A 22,264-nucleotide genomic window follows, 5' to 3' on the forward strand; every position below is an offset into this window, starting at 1 on the left:
ATTATAGAAAGTTGAAAAATTAAAAAAAGTATAAAGAATAAAGGATTTTTAAAAAAATCACTTATGGTCTTTGCCTATAAGCAAATACATTAACATTGTGGTGTATTTCCATTCAATATTTTTTTATTTTTTCACTTTTTCTTTTTATGGAGTTGTGAGTGTATTGTAATTATAGTCTTTTGTGCATTGTGCCCCTTTCTACTTCCTAAAATTTGCTCAAAAAATGGATGTTAATATCGTTAAAAATAACTCTGATCATAAAATATAATGGCTTAAATAAATTTTCTATTTATATCTATAATATAACTTATTTTATTTCTTTTTACAGATCTCCTGTGGCTCAGAGCATAATCTGGCGGTGATTGGTAAGTAATTTGTGTCCTGATAACTGCATTTATTCTGAAACTCATGGGCAGAACTGGAGGACTCTTGGTTAAGCAAAGGCCAATATGTGTGTGTGTATGTGTGTGTGTGTTGGGGGAGATTCTGGGAAATGGAAGTATTTAGTTGACTAAGGCTTTGCTAGAGGCCCTTTTTCTAAAATTTCTATTCATATTATTGAGCATCTAAGAAGGTACCTGAGCTAGCCTCCCTGCTTCAGGAAGGGGCATTTTGGGGGAAATTAAAGATCTTACAGGTTGAGGGCATCATGTGCAGAAAGCCAAACATAGGAGGGGAAGAGGATTGGGCTGCTCCTGGCTCTTGAGTCAGTTCTTTGCACTGAGTTCTTTCCTCTTGCTTGGCTCTTTCTTTGGAGAAGGGGGTTTGGGGGGGGGGGCTTGACCCACTGCTTTCCTGCCTTGTGTTTCATGGCACTCAGGAACTCCCAAGCCTCTGATTAATTGATGTTTCTTCTTTATTGACTGTTGATAACCAAGGTTCACTGGTTTTTATAATCAGGCCTGTGAGTAATTCCTTCAAAAAGCTTTCTCGTTACTTCCGCAGGTAGACTCAGTCGGTAGGTTAAAGAGACAGTGTAGAGTCTGGCTATCTGAGTTCAGTGCAGGCTTCTACTTATTAGCTGTGTGACCCCAGACAAGGGGCTTAGCTCTCTATGCCTCATCTTTCTCACTTTTAAAATGAGAAGGGCGATGGCATCTTGGGGTTGTTGGGGCTGTTGTGATGGTTAAAGGAGTTGATACGTGTTTAGCACTTAGAAGAGCACTTAGCTCCTAGTAGGGGTTTTAGAGGTGTTAGTTGATATTATCTAATATCATTAGTTCAAATAATTGCCTCCATCTTTAGGTCCCCCATCTGTGAAATGGAGCAGTTAAAATAGAAAACCAAGTTCCTTCCAGCCCCAGTATTTTATTTTTAAGGGTATTTTTTAATTGGAGTATAATTACTTTACAGTGCTGTTAGTTTCTGCTATACAGCAGCATCAGTCAGCCATAAATATACATATATCCCTTCTCTCTTGATCCTTCCTCCCACCCCCTCCATCTCAGACTTTTAGGTCATCACAGCCCTATATCTTAGGGCTTATCTTAGGTTGTAATAATAACCCCATTGCTGTCTGCTTTGAGTAGGTGATGTCTGTTCTGTGAACATCCCTCTCCAAGTCTCTGAATCTCAGCTTCTGAAGGGCAAGGCCCCTGCGTTTTCCTTTTGTTTCCTGCTTATTTGCAGCACCCAGAGCGATGCCTGGCACTCAGCAGAAACTCAAGCACTGTTTTCTGGATTAAGCTAGACTGGCTGGCTCAGCTGCCTGGGGTGGCAGTTTGAAGCACTGCTTTGCAGGCCCGAATGTGATGTGCAAGAAAGCAGAACCAAGGACAGCAGGGGAGGTAGGCTGCCAGCCAGCAGAGGGGGTGAGGGGAGGAAAGGGGCTGGAGTCAGAGAGGGAGTGAGGAAATGTAACAGCAAACCTGTGTGCTTTGCAACACCAGATACTTTATGCTGGAATTGCTCCAGCCTGGGTGTAATTAAGACAAGCTAATCAAAGAATCAGAGGCAGTGCCTAGGATGTTGCTACTGCTGCTGTCACTGGATTGGAAGAGAGGTTGGCTTCTTCTGGGACCAGCACAAACAATAAGATTGCAGGGAATCTAAATACGAGAAAGAACAAAATACAGCTGACGGAGGGGGCTGGAGTCAGCAGGGTGGCAGGCAGAGCCGACAGGCAGCCTAGGGCTGTAGACAGGACACAGACTCTGCAGGCAGACAGCCTTGGTTTAAACTGGCTCCATCTCTGTGTGAGCTTCCATCTTTTCCTCATCTGTGTAATGGGGATAATTCTATCTTGCAGGATTGTTGTTGTGAGGATTAGAGAAGATAACATATCTGAAATACCTGGTACTATATAGGAGATGTGTAAGAAATAAAGTAATAATTCCATTTCTTTTTCAGTTCTCTTGGTCAGGGTAGGAAGAGGAGAAAGTCACTTGTTAGTGTAACTGTTCTAGTGAAGTAATTCTTGGTTTGGAGAGAGAAATGATGACATTCTGGAAAGGTGTGTCCAGCGTTCCTACCCAAGTGAGGAAAACAGCAGAGCTAGTGGGAGAGCAGTGCATGGTATACAGGTGAACTCCTCGAGGGCAAACCTCTTATTTTCCATTTTGTTCCCAGAGTCTGGAGCTTGGCTCACAGTCTGCTGAATGAATGGTTCCAGAGTCAGGAAAAGTGGGCCCAGTCCCAGGACTCTGGACACGTACACCTGCCTGCGTGTGAGCTGGGATCAGAGGCTGAGCGCCCCTAGGGGTATGGTGCTCTCAGTGGGTGCCTGGCACGGTGCAAGCTGTGCAGTAGGAAGCAACAAGAAGCGTCCTATGAGCACTGGCAGGAGGCCAGCAGGAGGGAGACAAGTTGGAGGAGCAGAATTCCTACCAGCTGGATGCCTGGCTCTCACGGCCGGCTCCCCCCTCTGCCCTCCTGCCCCTGCTGCTTTCAAGTGGACTTCCCTGCCTTCAGTCTCACCCCCGAGATCCAGCCCCTCCATGCCTGGTGCTGGGTCACACACGTGATGGGCACAAAACAGTTACCGAATAGATTGGAGCAGAATGTAGAGAAGCCACACTTTGCTCCAGGGGAGAAGAAACACATCAAACTGGAAGGGAGGGGAAAGGGAGATGGTTGAAACAATGTAACTCGGGCTCTCCTCTGTCTTAAAATGCACAGGACTCCACAAAGCCTATTTGTTGTACCCACTCCCTGGAGAGGAAAACTGAAACTCAGAGGTGAAACAAGTTGCTCAGGGATGAGTAGCAGTAGATGACAGCACTCTGTGCCTGACTTCCAAGAATGCTTCTTGGACTCTCTCATCTCCTTAGGGCCAAGGAGGATGGGGAGTGACTAAGATCACAGACGCTGGGGTCCTATCTCCCGGATCCAAATCCTGTCTCCTCTGCTTATGAGCCATGTAGCCTTGTATATGAATGACTTAGCCTCTCTGTGTCTTTAAAAAAAATTATTTTAATTGAAAGATAATTACTTCACAATATTGTGATGTTTTTTGCCATACATCGTTGGGAATTGGCCACAGGTACAGTGTGTCCCCTCCAGCCTGAAGCCCCCTCCCACCTCTCTCCCCACCCTATCCCTCCAGGTTGTCACAGTACACTGACTTTGGGTGCCCTGTGTCATATGTCGAATTCATACTGGTTATCTCTTTTACATATTGTAATGTGTATGTTTCAATGCTATTCTCTCAAACCATCCCACCCTCCCCTTCTCCCTCTGAGTCTAAAAATCTGTTCTTTATTTCTTTGTCTCCTTTGCTGTCCTGCACATAGGATTATTGGTGCCACCTTTCTAGATCCCATATATGTGTATTAATATATGGTATTTATCTTCTTCTTTCTGACTTACTTCACTCTGCATAGTAGGCTCTACATTCAACCACGTTTTTAGAACTGACTCAAATGCATTCATTTTTATAGCTAAGTAATATTCCATTGTGTATATGTACCACAGCTTCCTTAGCCATTTATCTGCCGGTAGACATCTAGGTTGCTTCCATGTACTAGCTATTGTAAGTAGTGCTGCAGTGAACACTGGGGTATATGTGTCTTTTTCAATTCTGGTTTCCTCAGGGTAATCTTTGTGTCGTGACTGCCTCACCTGGAAGATCATATTATTGACCTCATAGTGTTGTTATATAAAGTGCTGACAGTGCCTGACACAAAAATAAATGTTAGCTGGTCTTGGTGTTGCTTTTATTATATGTTGAGAATATAATTTAAGGAAGTAATATTAAGATGACTATAAGAAGGCTGAAGCTCATGGTAGGAATTCCAGAAAGTGGAGAGAGAAGTGTCTCCCTCACCAAGGGTGTCAGGGTCCAGGATCTCGGCAGAGTGGCAGAATGGATCTGTAAGCTGCAGCCTGGATACACTGATCTGGGAGATCTCAAAACCCCAACAGCCCTGGAAAGAGTGCCAGCCCAGCTTTGCTCCATGTCAGTGTTCTTCTGTTCACCGTCCCAGACAGGGACTGGGGCCTTGCATGTTCCAGCCCAAGAGAAGCCCCCCAGCAGCCACGTTAGCTTCTTAAAGTGAAAGTGTTAGTCGCTCAGTCGTGTTCGACTCTTTGTGACCCTACGGAACTGTAGCCCGTCAGGCTTCTCTGTCCATGGAATTCTCCAGTCAAGAACACTGGAGTGGGTAGCCATTCCCTTCTCCAGGGGATCTTCCTGACGCAGGGATCAAACTGGAGTCTCCTGCATTTCAGGCAAATTCTTTACCATCTGAGCCACTGGGGAAGCCCATAAAGTCAAAGCATCAATGATTCAACTTTGCTACTTCATTTGCTTCCGGGTTTCGTTGTTCCTCCTCCTTTTGCAGTTTGGTTTGGTTCTTTCCTCAATTGTCCAATGAAGTCTCTCTTGACCTAGGCTATGTTTGCCGCAAGGTTGCCCCCATAGCTAGAGAGGGTGGTAAGGCAGGGCAGGCTCCCGTATTAGACAAAGGAAGGGCCTCTGGAGCTGAGCGTAGACAGACTCAGTGACCGGAAGGAAAAGCGGAAGCTATTGGCCGTGGCCGGCCCGCCCCCTCTCTAGCTGTGTGCTTTGTACAATCGTTCTTCCTCAGTGAGCCTGATTCCTCATCTGTAAAACCAACATCACAATTCCCAACCCGAAAAGTTATTTTCCAAATGGCACAGGTGTGTCAGGCGCCTGCCCAGTGCCTGTCACAGCATAGGTGCCCAGCGGGTGAACTTGGCAGGTTCAAGAGTTCAGCTGCTTCCTTGCTTCCTTCCTTTTCACCCAGGATTCCCCTCCACATTCTGATGAAGCTGGCCAGCTCCCCTTCGTGGGCATAGGTGAGGTCAGCAGTGGTGAGATGAGGGCATGTGGCTGCCACTTGCTCAGAGGATCCCTAGCTGCCAGGGGCAGGCATCCCAGGCCCAGCTCTGTCTTTGGGGCCCTCACCTCTGTTTCTGGCTGAATTGGCTCCAGCTGTTTCCCTTCCCCTTGGGAGCAGCTTATTTTGGCTTGAATGGGCAATTTGTTTGCCTTTTTTCTGATGTGCGGTTGTTCAGCCTCCCCTTCCTGCAGAGAAAAAAGAGCTGACTGCATTTCCTCTCTCCCACTCCATGCAGGCCCTTAGAAGAGATTTTATTGGGGGCCCTTTCCTGGAGCACTCACGCATGCCAGACAGGCATTGTTAAAGGGTTAGATATTTGGCAGCAAAGTGTAGTGCCTCCTCCTCCAAGCAAGAGCAGCTCTTTTACCAAACTGGAACTATAATCTGTGCAAGGATCTTTTATTTTTTATTATTTTCCTTTCACTGATTATTTCCAACTATTGAACCTTTGTGCTTTTCTAATATGTGTGGCAGAACAGCTGACTGGCGTGGCCTGAGACCCGTCAAGCGGGGTCGCATAGGAATTGAATCGAGAGAGCTAAATTATTTTGACACTGGCTGTAGATCTGAGAGGCAGTGCCTCCAAACCCCAGGGCCTTGTAGAGATCTTCGAGGCAAGGACAGACTTGTATGGTCCTGTGTACAATGGGGCAGAGCGGAAATGCTTTACTTGTTTTATCCCATTTAATCCTCATACCCAACTGATGCACGGTTGTTAACCCCGCTTGGGTCTTGCCGCGGGGTTGAGAGAGAATCTGAAGCTTAGGTTGAGCCGTTTGCACCGCCAGGTCTTCCGGTCAGGAGGAATCTGTGTGTTGAGTCTTTAACCCAGGCCTCTAACTCCAGAGTCTGTGGTCTCCTGCCTGCTGCTGCCCTCCTGCAGACCCTGACAGTCTAGCCTGTTTTTAAGGCCACCAGATAAGATTATGTCATCTCTTCATTTCAATATTTAGTTCCCCTTCATGTTGGCAAGTTCTGTATATGTAGATTGTATGCAGTCTGGTTCAGGTTAAGCAGTTCTCTCCATAGTAACTGGGTAAAATTGTGACATTGATAACATTGGGTTGTTATCACACTTCCCTTTTTTACCTTCTGAGAGTCCCATCCCTCTTAGGATTCTTCTTCTGGTGTCCCTTCTCTTTAAAATTTTCTTTTACTTATTTAATTTGTGAATAATTAATACATGTACATTATTTAAAACTTAAAAAGCACAAAAAGATTTAAAATGAAAAACTTCCCTCCTGCTTTATCTCCCATCTATCCAGTACCCCAAAACCCTTCTACTACATGTGCAGCTAATGCTATTATTAGTTTCTTCATATCCTTCTAGTTGCTTTTTGCATACATAAGTGAATGCTAAGATTTATTTTTATCTTCTCTTTTACATAAATTGTAGTATACTTTACATGCTTTTTAGTGTCTGATTTTTTCTTTCAGTAATTGATCTGGGAGATCTTTTCATATCAGTATAAAAGCCTTTCTAGGGACTTCCCTGGTGGTCCAATGATTAAGAATTTGCCTTGCAATGCAGGAGACATGGGCACAATCCCTGGTCAGGGAACTAAGATCCCACAGGCTATGGGGCAACTAAGCCCTTGTGCCACAACTGCTGAGCCCACGTGCCACAACTAGAGAGTTTGTGCACCACAATGAAGATGCAAAACAGCCAAATTAAATTAATTAATTTTTAAAAAGCAAAACAGTTCATTATTACCACTACATAATATTCCAGTTTACCTATGTTCGGTTCAGTTCAATTCAGTCGCTCAGTCGTGTCCGACTCTTTGCGACCCCATGAACCGCAGCACGGCAGGCCTCCCTGTCCATCACCAACTCCTGGAGTCTACCCAAACCCATGTCCATTGTGTTGGTGATGCCATCCAGCCATCTCATCCTCTGTTATCCCCTTCTCCTCCTGCCCTCAATCTTTCCCAGCATCAGAGTCTTTTCAAATAAGTCAGCTCTTTGCATCAGGTGGCCAAAGTACTGGAGTTTCATCTTCAACATCAGTCCTTCCAATGAACACCAAGGACCAATCTCCTTTAGAATGGACTTGTTGGATCTCCTTGCACTCCAAGGGATTCTCAAGAGTCTTCTCCAACATCACAGTTCAAAAACATCAATTCTTTGGTGCTCAGCTTTCTTTATAGTCCAACTCTCACATCCATACATGACCACTGGAAAAAGCATAGCCTTGACTGGACAGACCTTTGTTGACAAAATAATGTCTCTGATTTTTAATATTCTGTCTAGGTTGGTCATAACTTTCCTTCCAAGGAGTAAGTGTCTTTTAATTTCATGGCTGCAGTCAGCATCTGCAGTGATTTTGGAGCCCAGAAAAATAAAGTCAGCCACTGTTTCCACTGTTTCCCCATCTATTTCCCATGAAGTGATGGGACCGAATGCCATGATCTTAGTACCTATGTACCATGACTTATTTAACCAGTGCCCTGTTGCTGGAGATTTAGGTGATTTTCTGTCTTGCTTATTACATGTTGTGACATAGTTGAATTACCTTGTATATATATATATGTTATTTCATGTTTAGGTGAGTATAGCAGTAGGATAAATTCCTAGAAGTAAAATTATTATGTTAAAGAGTATTTATTATTTTGCACGATACTGTAGAAATTGGCTTCCACAGGAATTGTACCATTTTCCACTCCCAACAGCAGTGTATGAGCGTGCCTGCTTCTGTAGCCTCCCTAATAGTGTGTTAGGAAACTTTGGGATTTTTGCCAATTTAATAGGTGAAAAACTACTCAGGGTGGTTTTGGCATATCTTACTTTTTCAATTGAAGTTCTGTATGTAAACAGTAAAGTGCACAAATCTTAATGGTTCAGATTGATGAGTGTTTACATATGTGTATACTTAAGAATCCACCACCCAGCACAAGGTACAAACCATTCCCAGCACCCCAGAAGGCTGCCTCCTGCTTGTTCTCAGTCAGTAACCCTCCCCCAAGAGGTAACCACTGTTCCGACTTCTGTTTCCAGAGAGCAGTTCTTCCCTGTTCTTAAACTTCATGTAAATGGCATTATACAACGTGAACTCTTGTGTGGCCTCTTTAGTTCAACACAGTGTCCGCATGTGTCCATCCACTCTCTGTGTAGCCATCGTTCTTTTTTATTGATGAGTAATATGTCACTTACGAATATACTACAACTTATTAATCCATGTGACTGCTGAAGAGCGTTTGAATTGTTTCCAGTTTGATAATTATGAATAAAGCTGCTATGAACATTCTTCTACATGCTTTTTGGTGAACATACACATTTATTTCTCTTGAGAATGTAACTAAGAGTAGAATTTCTATATTATAGGTCATATGTATTGGAAAAGGCAATGGCACCCCACTCCAGTACTCTTGCCTGGAAAATCCCATGGACAGAGGAGCCTGGTAGGCTGCAATCGGATACGACTGAGCGACTTCACTTTCACTTTTCACTTTCATGCATTGGAGAAGGAAATGGCAACCCACTCAAATGTTCTTGCCTGGAGAATCCCAGGGACGGGGAGCCTGGTGCGTTGCCGTCTATGGGGTTGCACAGAGTCGGACACAACTGAAGTGACTTAGCAGCAGCAGCAGCAGGTCATATGTATAGCGTTAATAGATTCTGTTCAACAGTTTTACAAAGTAGTTGTACCAATTTATACTCCTACCAGCAACATATGAGAGTTCTAATTGTGCCATATCTTTGCCAGGTATTTTCAGTCTCATTGATTTAGGCTGTTCTGCTGGGTGTGTAGTGTGGAGTCTCACTGTGATTTAATTTGCATTTCTCTGGTAATCAGTGACGTGGAGCATTTTTGTATATGCTTATAGGCCACGTGCATAGCTTCTTTTGTCTAGCATGAAGACTGCTTATTGTTTTAAAGTGCGTTTTGTCTCTACTTTTCTTAACAATTTGTAGAGATCTTTTATCTTTTGAATTCAGTTTCTTTGTAGGATATGTATATATATATATGTTTTGAACATCTCCTGGGCAGTTATTTTCTCTTTTGTTCTTTTAATGTAAACAGTGATGATATTTATCTTTTTATAAATATCAGTAGATATTCTTAATGAAGTCTAGTTAATCAATCTTTTCTTTAATGATTTGAGGTATTTGGGTCCTACTTAAAACACTTTGCCTATTTCAAGGTCATCAAAATGAAAATATCCCTCCATGTTCTCTGCTTTTTTTTTTTTTTTTTCTTTTTGTCTGTGCTACACAACAGGCAGGATCTTAATTCCCTGACCAGGGATCGAACACCTGCTGCATGCAGAGTTGTGTTGTGCATGAACTGTGTTGTCCATCTCAATAGACCTGCACTGTCTATACTTGCTTTGCCTGCAGCAGATGCTTGTTCCATGCAGTAGGAGGAAATACATGCCCCCTGCAGGGGAGGTGCTGAGTCTTAACCACTGGACCACTAGGGAAGTTCTCCTCTGTCCTTTTCAGCAATTGAGTTGTTGGTCTTCTGCTAATAAGTTTCTAGGAGCTCTTTATATATATATTAGGAAGATTAGGCCTTCATCTGTGATTTGAATTGCTCATGTATTTTTCCTAGATTTTTGCCTTTTGTTTTTGCTTTTGATGTTTTTATTTTGTCCTGTTTTTATCGTGCAACTTTTTTTCTTTCACTGTAAATGAAATTTACCAGTCTTTTCCTAGAGTTCTGGATGCCTTTAGAATATGGCTTCTGGATTTTGAGTTAGAGAATCCCTCCCCACCCCAGTGTATAAAGGACTTTCCTCATATTTTATTCTGGTACTTTATGGTTTTAGAGTCTACATGTGCATCTTTGATCTATTTGGAATTTATCCTGATATATGTCAGGTGCAGATTCAACTTCATTATTTTTCCAGATGGCTACTCAATTGTCTCAACACTGTTTATTGAATTCACTATTTTTGGCTGCCTTCCTGGGTCCTGTCACTACCAGTATAGCCCTCAGGCATAATGAGAAGCAATGACTTAACCCAAGATTGCCCAACTAATCAGTGGCAGAGTTGGGACCAGTACTTGGGTCCAGCTCCTATTGCTTAGACGGGGCTACCTGGGTCCAGCTCCTTTTGCTTAGACAGGGCTTGTGGCTGGCTCTCAAGAAACTTTCTAAGTGATTATGATCTCCCAGGCTGTTTGCTAAGTGGAGGGGGGCCTGCTAAAGGCAGAGCAGACTCTTTTACTTCGTTTCTTAGGTCCTGAGTACTCTGTCCCAGGTCCCACTTTTCTTAGCCTTGTAGGTGATATACTTGTTGCCTCTATCACACGACTTGAGGCGCCTTATTTTCTTCATTGCCAGGCCAGAATGTGGTCAGATCTGCATTCAAGGGAAATGTTTCACAATTAATCAGAGATATTTTTGCAGACCATTGGTTATCAGTTGAGTCACATTTCTGTTGAGTCATTTGTTTTCAAAGCATAGCTTCACATCACAAAAAATGCCTCCCTAGCTCTCCATAAAAATGGAATTTTTTCCCCCCACTGTTACTCCTAAAGAAGCAATGTTTGTGTCACTCCACAGGAGTCATTCCACATGAGACCACAGGTGAAAGTGCCAGACTGCCAAGGAGGTTCACAGAATTGCTAAATTACTCATCTCTATGCCAGCCTTTTTGGGCACGAGATTGGCTGCCATGCTTTGGCTTAATATTCTGATCCTTCTAGAGTTGCTTATGTAGCAAAACCTGTAATTGTGTCCCACTGCAGTTGTTTGCAAATACTCAAGAGGCCTGTGGCCTTGCAAAAGTAAGTCTTACTAAGGTGAATTCAAAGTAAAATAAATACAGAGTTAGCATAAGACAGAGACAGCCTTCTACTACAGAAGGGCTGAGCTTTGGTCCCAGCTCTGTCTGCCACTAAGCTCTGTCTGGGCAAGCACCCTCCCCCTCTGGACCTTAGGATCCCCTCTGGAAAATATTTCTGAAGTCTGCTTCACTGCTCAAGTCTGTCCTCATGAGCATGAACTGTGTTGTACATCTTAATAGACCTGCACTGTCTATACTTTCTTTGCCTGCAGTAGGTATTTGTATGTTTGTTAAATGCCGAATGAATATTACATGCAGTATTTCCCTTACCCCTTCCCATCAGCTTGCTAGTGACTAATAATGTGCCCTGTAGCATTCTGGGTGCTGAAGTGGAATACAGCAAATGGTCTTAGCTTATGGAGCTCATATTTAATGGGAAAGGGAGCTACATTAGGCCTGGCACATGATATGTATTTAATAAATACTGAATGAACACATGAATGAGTGCAAAGCAAAGAGTGATAACACTTAAAAGAAAGAGTGAAGAGGGAGGAATGATTAATTTTGGAAATCCTCAGGGGCTTCCTGAGTGGAGGAAGGGTAAAGGGCATTCTGAGGGATCAACACGAGCAGAGGGAAGGAAGTCTTTAAAGTGTGAATTATGGTTGAGAAACAAGTGGTCCACCAGCAAGATGGCAGAGGGTCAGCTAAGGCCATGTCTCTGGGGGCATTAACTTTACTATATAGACAGTGTGGCTCCATTAAGCATTATTTAGGAAGACACTCAGAAGTTGATGGTTGTAGCAGCAGACTTTTTTTCTTTTAATAATGCTTTTTCACAGAGCAAAAGACAACTGACAGTAATGGGTACCTACTATATGCAGGTACCACTCTGAGCATTTTGCTTACATCATTTTATTAGGTCATCACCATGCAAAGTAGAAAGAAGACATGTAAGAATTATCCCCATTTTCCAGATGGGAAAATAGAGACTCACAGAGGTGAAGCCCTGGATTCAGGCTGACATCCACTGATTCTGAGGTCTGCATTTTCCCCCCTCACTACGTGCTCCCTGCAGCAGTCAGGCTTTGGCTTAATTAACACATCAAGCAGCATCTACCAAGCCTATAGCATGCACATGACTTCTGAAGACAGGAAAAGACAGCAGAAATGGATAGTACTTGTCTAGAGGAGCAGAGACCAGCCCGTATCCCAGTCTGTCCTCAGAGCACTGCGTCTAGGAGACCATGTGCAGCGTGGGGCAGCTTTACCAATGGCCAAGCAGTCAGGTCCAGAAGCCTGCTCTGTCCTTCCTTAGACGGGAGCAAGCTTCCTGGGTCTGGGTGACACCCTGATATCTCCCTGTGAATGCCCAGTCTCACAATGCTGCCCCTTAGCAGCCACAGGCCTCAGCATGCACCAGGGCCCCTAAATAGCACCTACCCCACAGCCACTGTCTCTGTTACCTCTCATCTCTGTGGAATTCCCCATTCCGCCTGGGTGCACCTAAGCCCTTAAATGCAGAACAGCTGTGACTCTTCCTTCCGAAGTGCTCTCTTCGGCATTCTGTTTGCCCATTTGATCATTCATAGGTTTAGTCATTCGTTAAGAAGCTGCACCAAGTGCTAGAAAGAGTCCTGGACCAAGGGACCTGAATACAAGACTGGTTGCTTTCATCTTGGGCAGGTACTTTCCTTCTCTGGGTGTGTTTTTCTTTATGGATAAAATAAAAGAAATCCGTAAGGTAATCTTCAAGGTCTCTTTCACCTCTGACACTTTGGGTCTTGTTCATAAAATTCATAAATTCACACCTTTACCCTAGCATGGGGTTAGGGAATACTTCTAAGAAGACGTGATGTTTGAGGTGGGTCTTTAAGGATAAGCAGGAGGAAGAGAAAGGCTTTCCAAGGAGTGGGATCAGCTTGAACAATGGCTTGCAGAAGGCATGCAAACTGGGGGCAAAGAAGGGATCGGGAGGGGAACAAAGCGGTGGGAAACAAGGCTGTGGGGATGTCCAAAGGTTGAGGAGCTGGGACTTCATCCTGTATGGCAACAGGGAGCAGGAAAGGTCTTAAAGCAGAGTTGGGACTTGATCTGATCTGTGTCCAGGAGCAAATAGCTGTTCAGCAAAGGAGTCTTGGAGGAATGGCAGTGGGTTTGATTTTGTGGCTTTGTAAGATATGAATTCAGTGAGTTTGTGGTTTTCAGCTTGAGGCAAGGAAGTTGCTGCTGCCCTTTGGGTTCAGCACACTGGATGTCTGATTGTTAAACCCAGCATCGTGGTGCCAGAGTCCCCATCAGACTCCTTGGCCCAGACTTGGCCCCACCCTAAACACAACTCCAGGTCCAGCCCAAGGCCAGTCCCCGCCTTTTCCTGTGGTGGCCAAGAGGCTGACTTGGTCGGGAAGCTGCACAGTGTGGCCCTAGCGCAGCACACATGCAGACACCAGTAGCCTCTTACGTGGCCTTTGTGTTTTGTGAGTTTTTGTGAGTCTGTTCACTTTATTCAGGCAGCACCTCTTAGATAAATTCTGCATATGAAGGGAATTTACTATCATCAGTTGGGAACTGACTTGCAAAAATTTTGGCAAATGGCATTTTATGTATCAAGAAGAAAAAGAACACACAAGTAAAATGATAGGGATTCTTGGATAGACACTTTTTGAAATTTAATTTTTTCAAATGGAATGGATGACCAAAGGCTTACAGGTTTCTACTCTGGGAGGAGACTGCCTTTCTGAGTAAGGTGAGCAGAGTTTTAGCTGCTCTAATGTAAGATGAGGCATAGGGTCCTAGAGTCACAGTCTGAAGGTGGAGGAGACTTCAGAAATGACCTCATCCCTACAGAAGAGGAAATGAAGGCCTAAGTGAAGAAATTATTTGCCCGAAGTCAGTAATTCAGAGGCTGAGCCCAGGATGCCAGCCCCCAAGTTCTGACTGCATGGCACCACCCCATGTCTTTGGAGACAGAGCATTGGCAACTTCTGAGGTGAGTTCCGAGGCCCCCACCTTTGTCACGCTGACCTGGCAGCCCTGGCGTCAGGAGTCCTTGCCCCGGCTCACTTCTGGGTAGTTTCTGTGCGCATCCACACCCGAGGCACCACATCTGCCATTGCCCTCTGCTGCAGCTCCTCTCAGGTTTCCAGCAAATGCAGCCCAGGAATAGAAATTAGACCTGCTTCCTTTGATTTCTTAATGTTTGAGTCTCTCCTAGGGGTTGCTACATGAACTCAGCTGTGCTTAAAAAAAAAAGTAAAGGTTTCAGTAATTCAGTTTTAAGGGGAAGGGAAGGGGAAATAAGGGCCTAGGAAGCCAAACCAGGAGATTATCAACTCTCAAATATTTATGGACCATATGCAGTTTTTTTTCCTTAAAATTTTTTTTTGTTTTATTGAAGTATAGTTGATTTACAATGTTTTGTTCGTTTCTGCCTTACAACAGAGTGATTCAGTTATACATATACATACATTCTTTTTTTTATATTCTTTTTCATATATGCAGTTTTATACAATATGAATTTATTCTTTGGATCAACCATAAAGTAGGTACTGTTATTATACCTGTTTCAAGATACAGAAACTAAGGCCCAAAGAGGTTAAATCATTCACTCAAGGAGAAGAGCATTGTCCTGGGCCTGGGTATCCAAAGTGGTGGATTCATAATTAGTGAGTGATATTCTCCCAAATTATTCATCAATAAATCGATAAGAGCTGCAAAGGGACTCTCTTGTGACTGCCAGAAGGCTCCAGCTTCAGCCTGTCCCCATGAAAGTATAGCAGAGTGTTCTACTTTCTGTAATATCAGAAAACTGGGAGGGTTTATATATACAAAGGATGATAAGATCAGAATCTAGCAAGGGCAGATATGTGAGCTGAAGTCAACAAAGTAACACTTAATTGGGCGTAAATGTAAGAGGAGGGCTAATGGTAGACATTGGGTGTTGACTGCTTCGATGATTCCTGGTCAGCTTGCACTAGAGCAGGGGGCAGGCAGACAGAGCGGCAGAAATGTTGGCAGAGGGGCGAGGATGAGCGCATGGGTTGTACTGCCTTTACACTTTCCATTGTCAGTGGAACTGGCAGTGGAGCGTCCTGAAGACAAAAGTGAAAGGGGTCCAATTTGTGGGTAGGGGCAAGGGTGTAGTTTTGTGTCTCAGGTTGCAGCATCACCTCTGTATGCCCACACTGCACGTTAACCTTGATCCACTCTAGGGAGAGCCCCCACAGTGCAGGTATACTTGGAAATGTTCATTCTGTAGAATTAAAGTGGGTGGGAGCCAAAGGACCCCCGAGGCCATTTATTCCCACTTCTCATCTATGAATGAGATACCCGTCTTGGAGGGGACAGTGATAGGGTCCAGTTGTGAGCTGTCAGGGAGGAGGCCCAGGCTGACTGAGAAAGTGGATCTTCCACCACTTAGTCCAGAACCCTTTGCTTCAAACCATGTGTTCTCAGAAACCGATACTGTTCAAATCTAAGACTTCCCATCCCCTGGGGAAGATTTCTCTTTAATCTGGACCTTTATAGACTATTTAGATGCTTTTATTAATCTTCTATTTCTTTGTGATTTAAAGTAATTTGCTTGCCCTTCAGGAGCTATAATTGCACAGCTATAAAAATAAAGATAGGGACTTCCCTGGTGGTCCAGTGCCTAAGACTGTGCTCCCAATACAGGAGGCCCAGGTTTGGTTCCTGGTCAGGGAACTTGATCCCATAAGCCACAACTAAGTGTTTTTATGCTGCAGTGAAGGTTGTGTGAGCCACAGCTAAGACCCAATACGGCCAAAATAATAAATAAATATTAACAAAAAATAAAGATAATAATCTGGTTTCCCCTTCTTGCTCATAAAGCCTTCCTGGTGTTGTAAAAAGTGTGTCTGATTAGAAAGAAAAAGTAATCATTTTGAATAAAAAGCAAGATAGAATATCATAGTTTGAATAAATATTGTTTTATACATCTCAAATTAATGTGATTTAGGGGGGACACTAAGTCCACGAAAGTCACCTGACTAGGCTTCAGATCAGCCCTGCCATTTTCTAGCTTTGTTCCTTTGAGTACATTACAACCTCCCTGAGCCTCCGTTTTCCTTTGTGGATAAAGAGAATGAGAATACTTAAAATGTTATAATGACAATTAAGTAGGATGATATATATAAAGGACCTGGTACATGACACCAACAGCATGTGAAGATTTCCACAGCTCCACATCCTGCCCAAACCAGGACTGATCCAGCTAGCAATTTTCATTAGTCTAGTAGGTTCTATCCAAGTAAGGATTTTCTTTCAGAGACAGGAACCCTCTGCTGGATCAACCAGAGAAACAGACCCAGTAAGAGACATACGTTAAGAGATTTAATGCACAGCATCTGCTTATACAATGGTGGAGGATGGAGAGGCAAATCTGAAACCCAGAGGGAAAATCTTCAGGAAGGGCAGCTGTTGCTCCAGCAATAGGCAGAACTTCTGCCTCAGGGAAACCCCAGTTCTTTTCTTAGGATTTTCAACTGACTGACTCAGACCCACCCAGATTATCTAGAATAATCTCTGTTACATAAAATCAGCTAATTATAGAGGTTAATCACAACTACAAAATACCTTCACATCAAATACTTAGATTAGTATTTGATTGATTAACTGGGTAGATTGACACATAGAACCAACCATCACAGGGTCCAACTTATATTTTAAGAAAATCATTCTGGGCATTGGAGGAAGGTTGAGCTGAAGGTGAGAGAACCTGGAAACAGAGATTAATAGAGAAACTAGCGCATTACATCAAGGGAAGGTATTTAAGTAGTGGTAGCTGAGGTAGAAAGTCAGAAGCAATTTGAAAGGCCAGGCTCAGCTTGTTGGGACTAAGTGACCTGGTACGAACAGGGTTGAGAAAAGAAGTAGAAGAATGGGCAGGATCAGGGATGGTACTGAGTTTTCTGCTGGCTAGACTAGGTAGTCTGTTTCCACAATAAACTGTGGAAAATTCTGAAAGAGATGGGAATACCAGACCACCTGACCTGCCTCTTGAGAAACCTGTATGCAGGTCAGGAAGCAACAGTTAGAACTGGACATGAAACAACAGACTGGTTCCAGATAGGAAAAGGAGTGCGCCAAGGTTGTATATTGTCACCCTGCTTATTTAACTTATATGCAGAGTACATCATGAGGAACGTGGGGCTGGAAGAAGCACAAGCTGGAATCAAGATTGCTGGGAGGAATATCAATAACCTCAGATATGCGGATGATACCACCCTTATGGCAGAAAGTGAAGAGGAACTAAAAAGCCTCTTGATGAAGTGAAAGAGGAGAGTGAAAAGGTTGGCTTGAAGCTCAACATTCAGAAAACTAAGATCATGGCATCTGGTCCCATCACTTCATGGGAAATAGATGGGGAAACAGTGGAAGCAGTGTCAGACTTTATTTTTTGGGGCTCCAAAATCACTGCAGATGCTGATTGCAGCCATGAAATTAAAAGACGCTTACTCCTTGAAAGGAAAGTATGACCAACCTAGATAGCATATTAAAAAGCAGAGACATTACTTTGCCAACCAAGGTCCGTCTAGTCAAGGCTATGGTTTTTCCCGTGGTCATGTATGGATCTGAGAGTTGGACTGTGAAGTAAGCTGATCGCCGAAGAATTGATGCTTTTGAACCGTGGTGGTGGAGAAGACTCTTGAGAGTCCCTTGGACTGCAAGGAGATCCAACCAGTCCATTCTGGAGGAGATCAATCATGGGTGTTCATTGGAAGGACTGATGCTAAAACTGAAACTCCAGTACTTTGGCCACCTCATGCAACGAGTTGACTCACTGGAAAAGACTCTGATGCTGGGAGGGATTGGGGGCAGGAGGAGAAGGGGACGACAGAGAATGAGATGGCTGGATGGCATCACCACCTCGATGGACATGGGTTTGAGTGAACTCCGGGAGTTGGTGATGGACAGGCAGGCCTGGCATGCTGTGACTCATGGGGTCGCAGAGAGTCTGACACGACTGAGCCACTGAACTGAACTGAGACTGGGGAGATGTGTTGTCGTTGACTGGTGAGGGATACAGATAGAAAGAGTAGGCTTAAGCACGGTGATGGCTTTATTTATTTATTTTTAACATAACCAAGTGTGAGATGGGCTTCTCAGGTGGCTCATGATAAAGAATCTGCCTGCCAATGCCAGAGATGCAGGTTTGATCCCTGGGTCAGAAAGATTCCTTGGAGGAGGAAATGGCAACTGACTCCAGTATTCTTGCTGGGATAATTCCACGTACAGAGGAGCCCGGGGGACTATAGTCCATGGGGTTGCAAAGAGTCAGACACAGCTGAGCGTGCACGCGTATCATACACAACTGTGAGATCCCGTGAAACACCCAAATCGATGTCTCTGGTAGGAGATTGGCATGAAGACTTTTGGCTCTTAGGTCAGAGAGTTTCTGTAAAGAGAGCTTGGTGAAGCAGATCTTCAAAAGCAGAGTTTCCTTCATGTACAATGGATGCTTCTGCTAAGTGGCTATAGGGTATGCTGTCATGGTGCCTTTGATAATGTTACATCAGTGTGACCATTCTGTGATTATTCCTGCTGCTGCAGTGATTTAGCCCAGGGCAGAAACTGCTTTCTTGGCCAACTGTTGCAGGGGCCTACCTGGATGCCAGAGTTAGATCCTCAATAGGATCCATACCTGCGGAAGCTGTCTTCTGAGGAAAATCCAGGATGGATTCACTAATTTCTGGGGTGTGACCTGAAAGCATATAGAAAAAGCATGATTAATGACCATGTGACAGCTCAGTGCCTCCCCAAAGCAAGGCTAGCCCAGGCAGGCTGCCTGGGAAGAAGCAAGCCCCCTTGGCTCTCTCAATTTCCAACCCTAGACCTCCTCTGACAGGTCTGCAGATAATGGATGGAGGGTTGTACACTGGAAGGCATGGGGACAAGGGAAAGAAGAAGGAATGAACACTCACCGAGCACCTTCTATGTGCCATGAAGTGTGCTGGGTGCCTTCAAAATGATGATGGTGAAAATGGTGACAGCTAACACCAAGATTTGCCTTGGTGTAGATGGCATGTATTTAATTGTCACAGCAATCATATAAGATGGGTACTATCATGAAGCACATTTTACAAGAGAGATGAAGTGACTTGCCCATGTTCATACAAAGGTGGGATTTGAAAAAAAAGTTCTGATTCTCAAGGCCAGAATTTCAGATTCTATGCTGCCTCTGCCCCATACTGACACAGCCACTCTCCCCTCCCTGGTCCTGTCATTCAGGGGAACAAAACCACAGAGTTCTTCCTCCTACAGTTCTTACAGATTTCTGTCTTCACAACTTTAAGGAGCCAGATGGGTTGGAGGAAGCACTAGGTGGGGATTAGGACACTTAGGTTCCTACCCCAGCCTCTGTCTGACTTTGAACCTTAGACCTTAACTTTTCGTTAGGATTCATCATCTGTAAAATGGAGATGCTAACATCTGAGGGTCCGATGCAGGACTTGCTAGGGAAGTGATTTTGTAAACTTTGACAGCTATTCCTTTGCATCTGTATCTACTGCCCTGCTTTTCAGAAGGTCCTCTTGCCTGTTACCTTCCCCAACCCTGACTCTGCTCATCCTTTATTATGATTTATGACAGTTTTATCACTTAAAGGTCTCTGATAATCATGCCTTGAGGCAGGAGGCCACTAAAATTCTTATTTAAATAATCTCAACTCCCTGAGCCAGCTGGAGGGGGCAGGGAGGTGTAGCAGATTTAGCAGCTGCTGAAGCTATAACCAAGAGGAGTCTTCTTGTCAGTCATAGGAGTGAATCATTCAAATGGCTGCATTGCTGAGTCCTTTCCTAAGGCAAGTTGGATGGCAGTGTTGCTTTCCTCTCTCCCTAAGCCTAAAATGAAGCTCAGCTTCTTACTTTGAAATGTACCAGGCATAGGTATTTGAAAGAGCATGGGTTCTGGAGCCAGCATTGTCACCTACTAGCTAAGTGACCTTGAGCAAGTCCTATTGCACAACAGGGCCTCAGTTTCCTCATCTGTAAAATGGGAGTGAAAATACCTGCTTCACAGGGTTGTTGTACAGTTCAGATGAGATCGTGGGTATAAGGGGCCCTGCAACTATACACTCGCTCATTAGATTCTCAGTGGTTCCTCCTGCCCCAAGTCTCTGAGCTGTAGGAACCAGCATGTTGGGGAGGTTGATTTGATGAGGGATGAAACGATCTGGTTTCCAGAGTGCAAAGGCAGAGGACTCAGTAACAGACATTTGAATCACACTTCTGTTTTTAGTTACATCCTGTCTGAGGTTTGAGAATGTGGTATCTTCCTCATGTGTCCCTTCCTCCTTTTCAGCGTAAGCAGCGGAGGAGCAGGGTGAGGAGGCTGCTGCCCAGCTTCCCCTGTCTTCACAATCCATCTTTCTCCTCACTGGACTCTACCATCAGCTTCAAGGAAATCCGTGCTGACCCTTGGACATGAGTGTTTCACTTTAGTCTTCAGTCTTCTAGTTTTTACTCTAGGTTCTCTCACCACCAAACCAGCCTTCAGCTTAAAACTGTGGAGGACTTTCATCCATCACCCCTGCCCGTGCCCACAGTGTGGCTGATTTCATGAATTTGGGGAGCACAGCAGTACATGTTTTTCCTGCAGGGCTTGTTCTCACAATGCACAATGCCCCACAGGGGCCCCTCCAATCTCAGAGCTCTAGAGAGGCTCCTAGGTCTCATGTGACATAGAAGAGGAGTGCAGACCACTGGGCACCGGTGACATAAGAGTAATAGTAACAGCAAATGTTGTTTCATGTCTTCCTGTAGCACCTGTCTGGTGGGCAGGAATATGGTTTAGTGGCTGAGAGCACAGGGTTTCAAACCAGAGACCAGGGTTTGAATCCTAGCTCTGCAACTTAATACCATGTGACCTAAGACAAATTAGTGAACTTCTCTGAGTGCAGGTCACTGTTTCTGTCAACTGGAGATAATAGTCCCCATCCCACAGAGCTGTGAAGATGAGAGAATACTTGCAGAGCCTCAGCACAGGCCAGGGACACAGTAAGCGTGTCACACAAAGTGACTGTGGCATCAGTTTTATAGCAGCCCAGGGAGGTTAACTCATTTATCTAAGATAGGCATTATCCCTGTTTTATGTAAAAGGAAATGAGGCTGAGAGGTCAAGAATCTGGCCCAAGATTATACAACTGCTAAGCAGCAGTCTGAACCTTAAACCAGGTCCCCTGATATTTTACCAGAAGCCTCTGGAAAGCTGGAATAAATACACCAAACTCATTTGCAACTGGCCCCGTGGTGATGGAGTCCCAGCCCAACCTTCCTTCTGCTGAATCTCTCTTCCTAGACATGGACTGCTGGTGATAGATGTGTGTGGGTGCACACACACATTTGTATACAAATACATACATCTAAAATGACAGAGTAGGAAAATGTCCTGGGAGACCACGATTCCCCAGAGTGCTCTGGGGTGCAGTGTTCCGGTTAATGAATTTTCTCCGAGTATTAACCCCTTGGCTTCAATCATTGTTGAAGATGATTTTGAAATGCATTGCAGCCTTCCACTTTCTGATGCTATTGATAGAAGAGGCTGTCTAGTGAGCATAATTAAATCTCCTTAAATGACAGAGAATCTTGGCAGGGTCTTCAGGCATCATCACAATGGCCAGTCATGATGTTCAGGACTCTAACAGCAATCTGTGCATCTGTGTAGGTCTGCTACACTCATTGTATTATTTAATCATGGCAGCAGCCCTGGATGTGTTGGGTGGGAGTGAGGGGGACATAATTATCCCCATCTCACACGTGAGCAAACTAGGGCTCAGCGGGAAGGCCTCATCAGGGACCATCTAGCTTGAGATTAGCAGAGCTAGAACTGAAGTGACATTTGCCAAGACAGTGCAGTAAAGCAGAAAAAAAAAAAAAAAAAACAAACAGATTTTTGAGTCAGACAAACCTGGGTTTAAATCTCAGTTTTGACACTTACTAATGGTATTGACCTTGAACAAGTTACTCAATCTTCTCTGGTCTCAACATTTCTCATCTGTAAAAACAGGGAGAATAATAGTGCCCTTGCTGGAATTATTTTAAGGTTATTCCAAGTGTGTAATGCATATAAAGTACCTAGTATTGTGCCTGGTCAGAATAGGTCCTTAGCACATAGTCGCTAAGTCGTGTCCGACTCTTTTGCAACCCTATGAACTATATAGCCTGCCAGGCTCCTCTCCCATGGGATTCTCCAGGCAGGAATACTGGA

At 44.2% G+C, this 22,264-nt stretch overlaps 1 protein-coding gene across 5 annotated transcripts in view; it reads left to right on the forward strand.

The window, feature by feature from the left end:
* Positions 1 to 22,264, forward strand: part of SERGEF (secretion regulating guanine nucleotide exchange factor) — a 244,212-nt gene that overhangs the window by 152,497 nt on the left and 69,451 nt on the right. For all 5 annotated transcript variants that reach the window (XM_055423265.2, XM_088843042.1, XM_088843043.1 and 2 more), the window contains one exon: positions 329 to 365. In XM_055423265.2, coding sequence (XP_055279240.2) covers positions 329 to 365 — 37 coding nt within the window. The remainder of the gene's footprint in view (positions 1 to 328; positions 366 to 22,264) is intronic.

This window comes from Moschus berezovskii, chromosome 14, assembly GCF_049115385.1.
Source record: "Moschus berezovskii isolate FMDL1 chromosome 14, NW_MosBer_1.0, whole genome shotgun sequence".
Lineage (NCBI taxonomy): Eukaryota > Metazoa > Chordata > Mammalia > Artiodactyla > Moschidae > Moschus > Moschus berezovskii.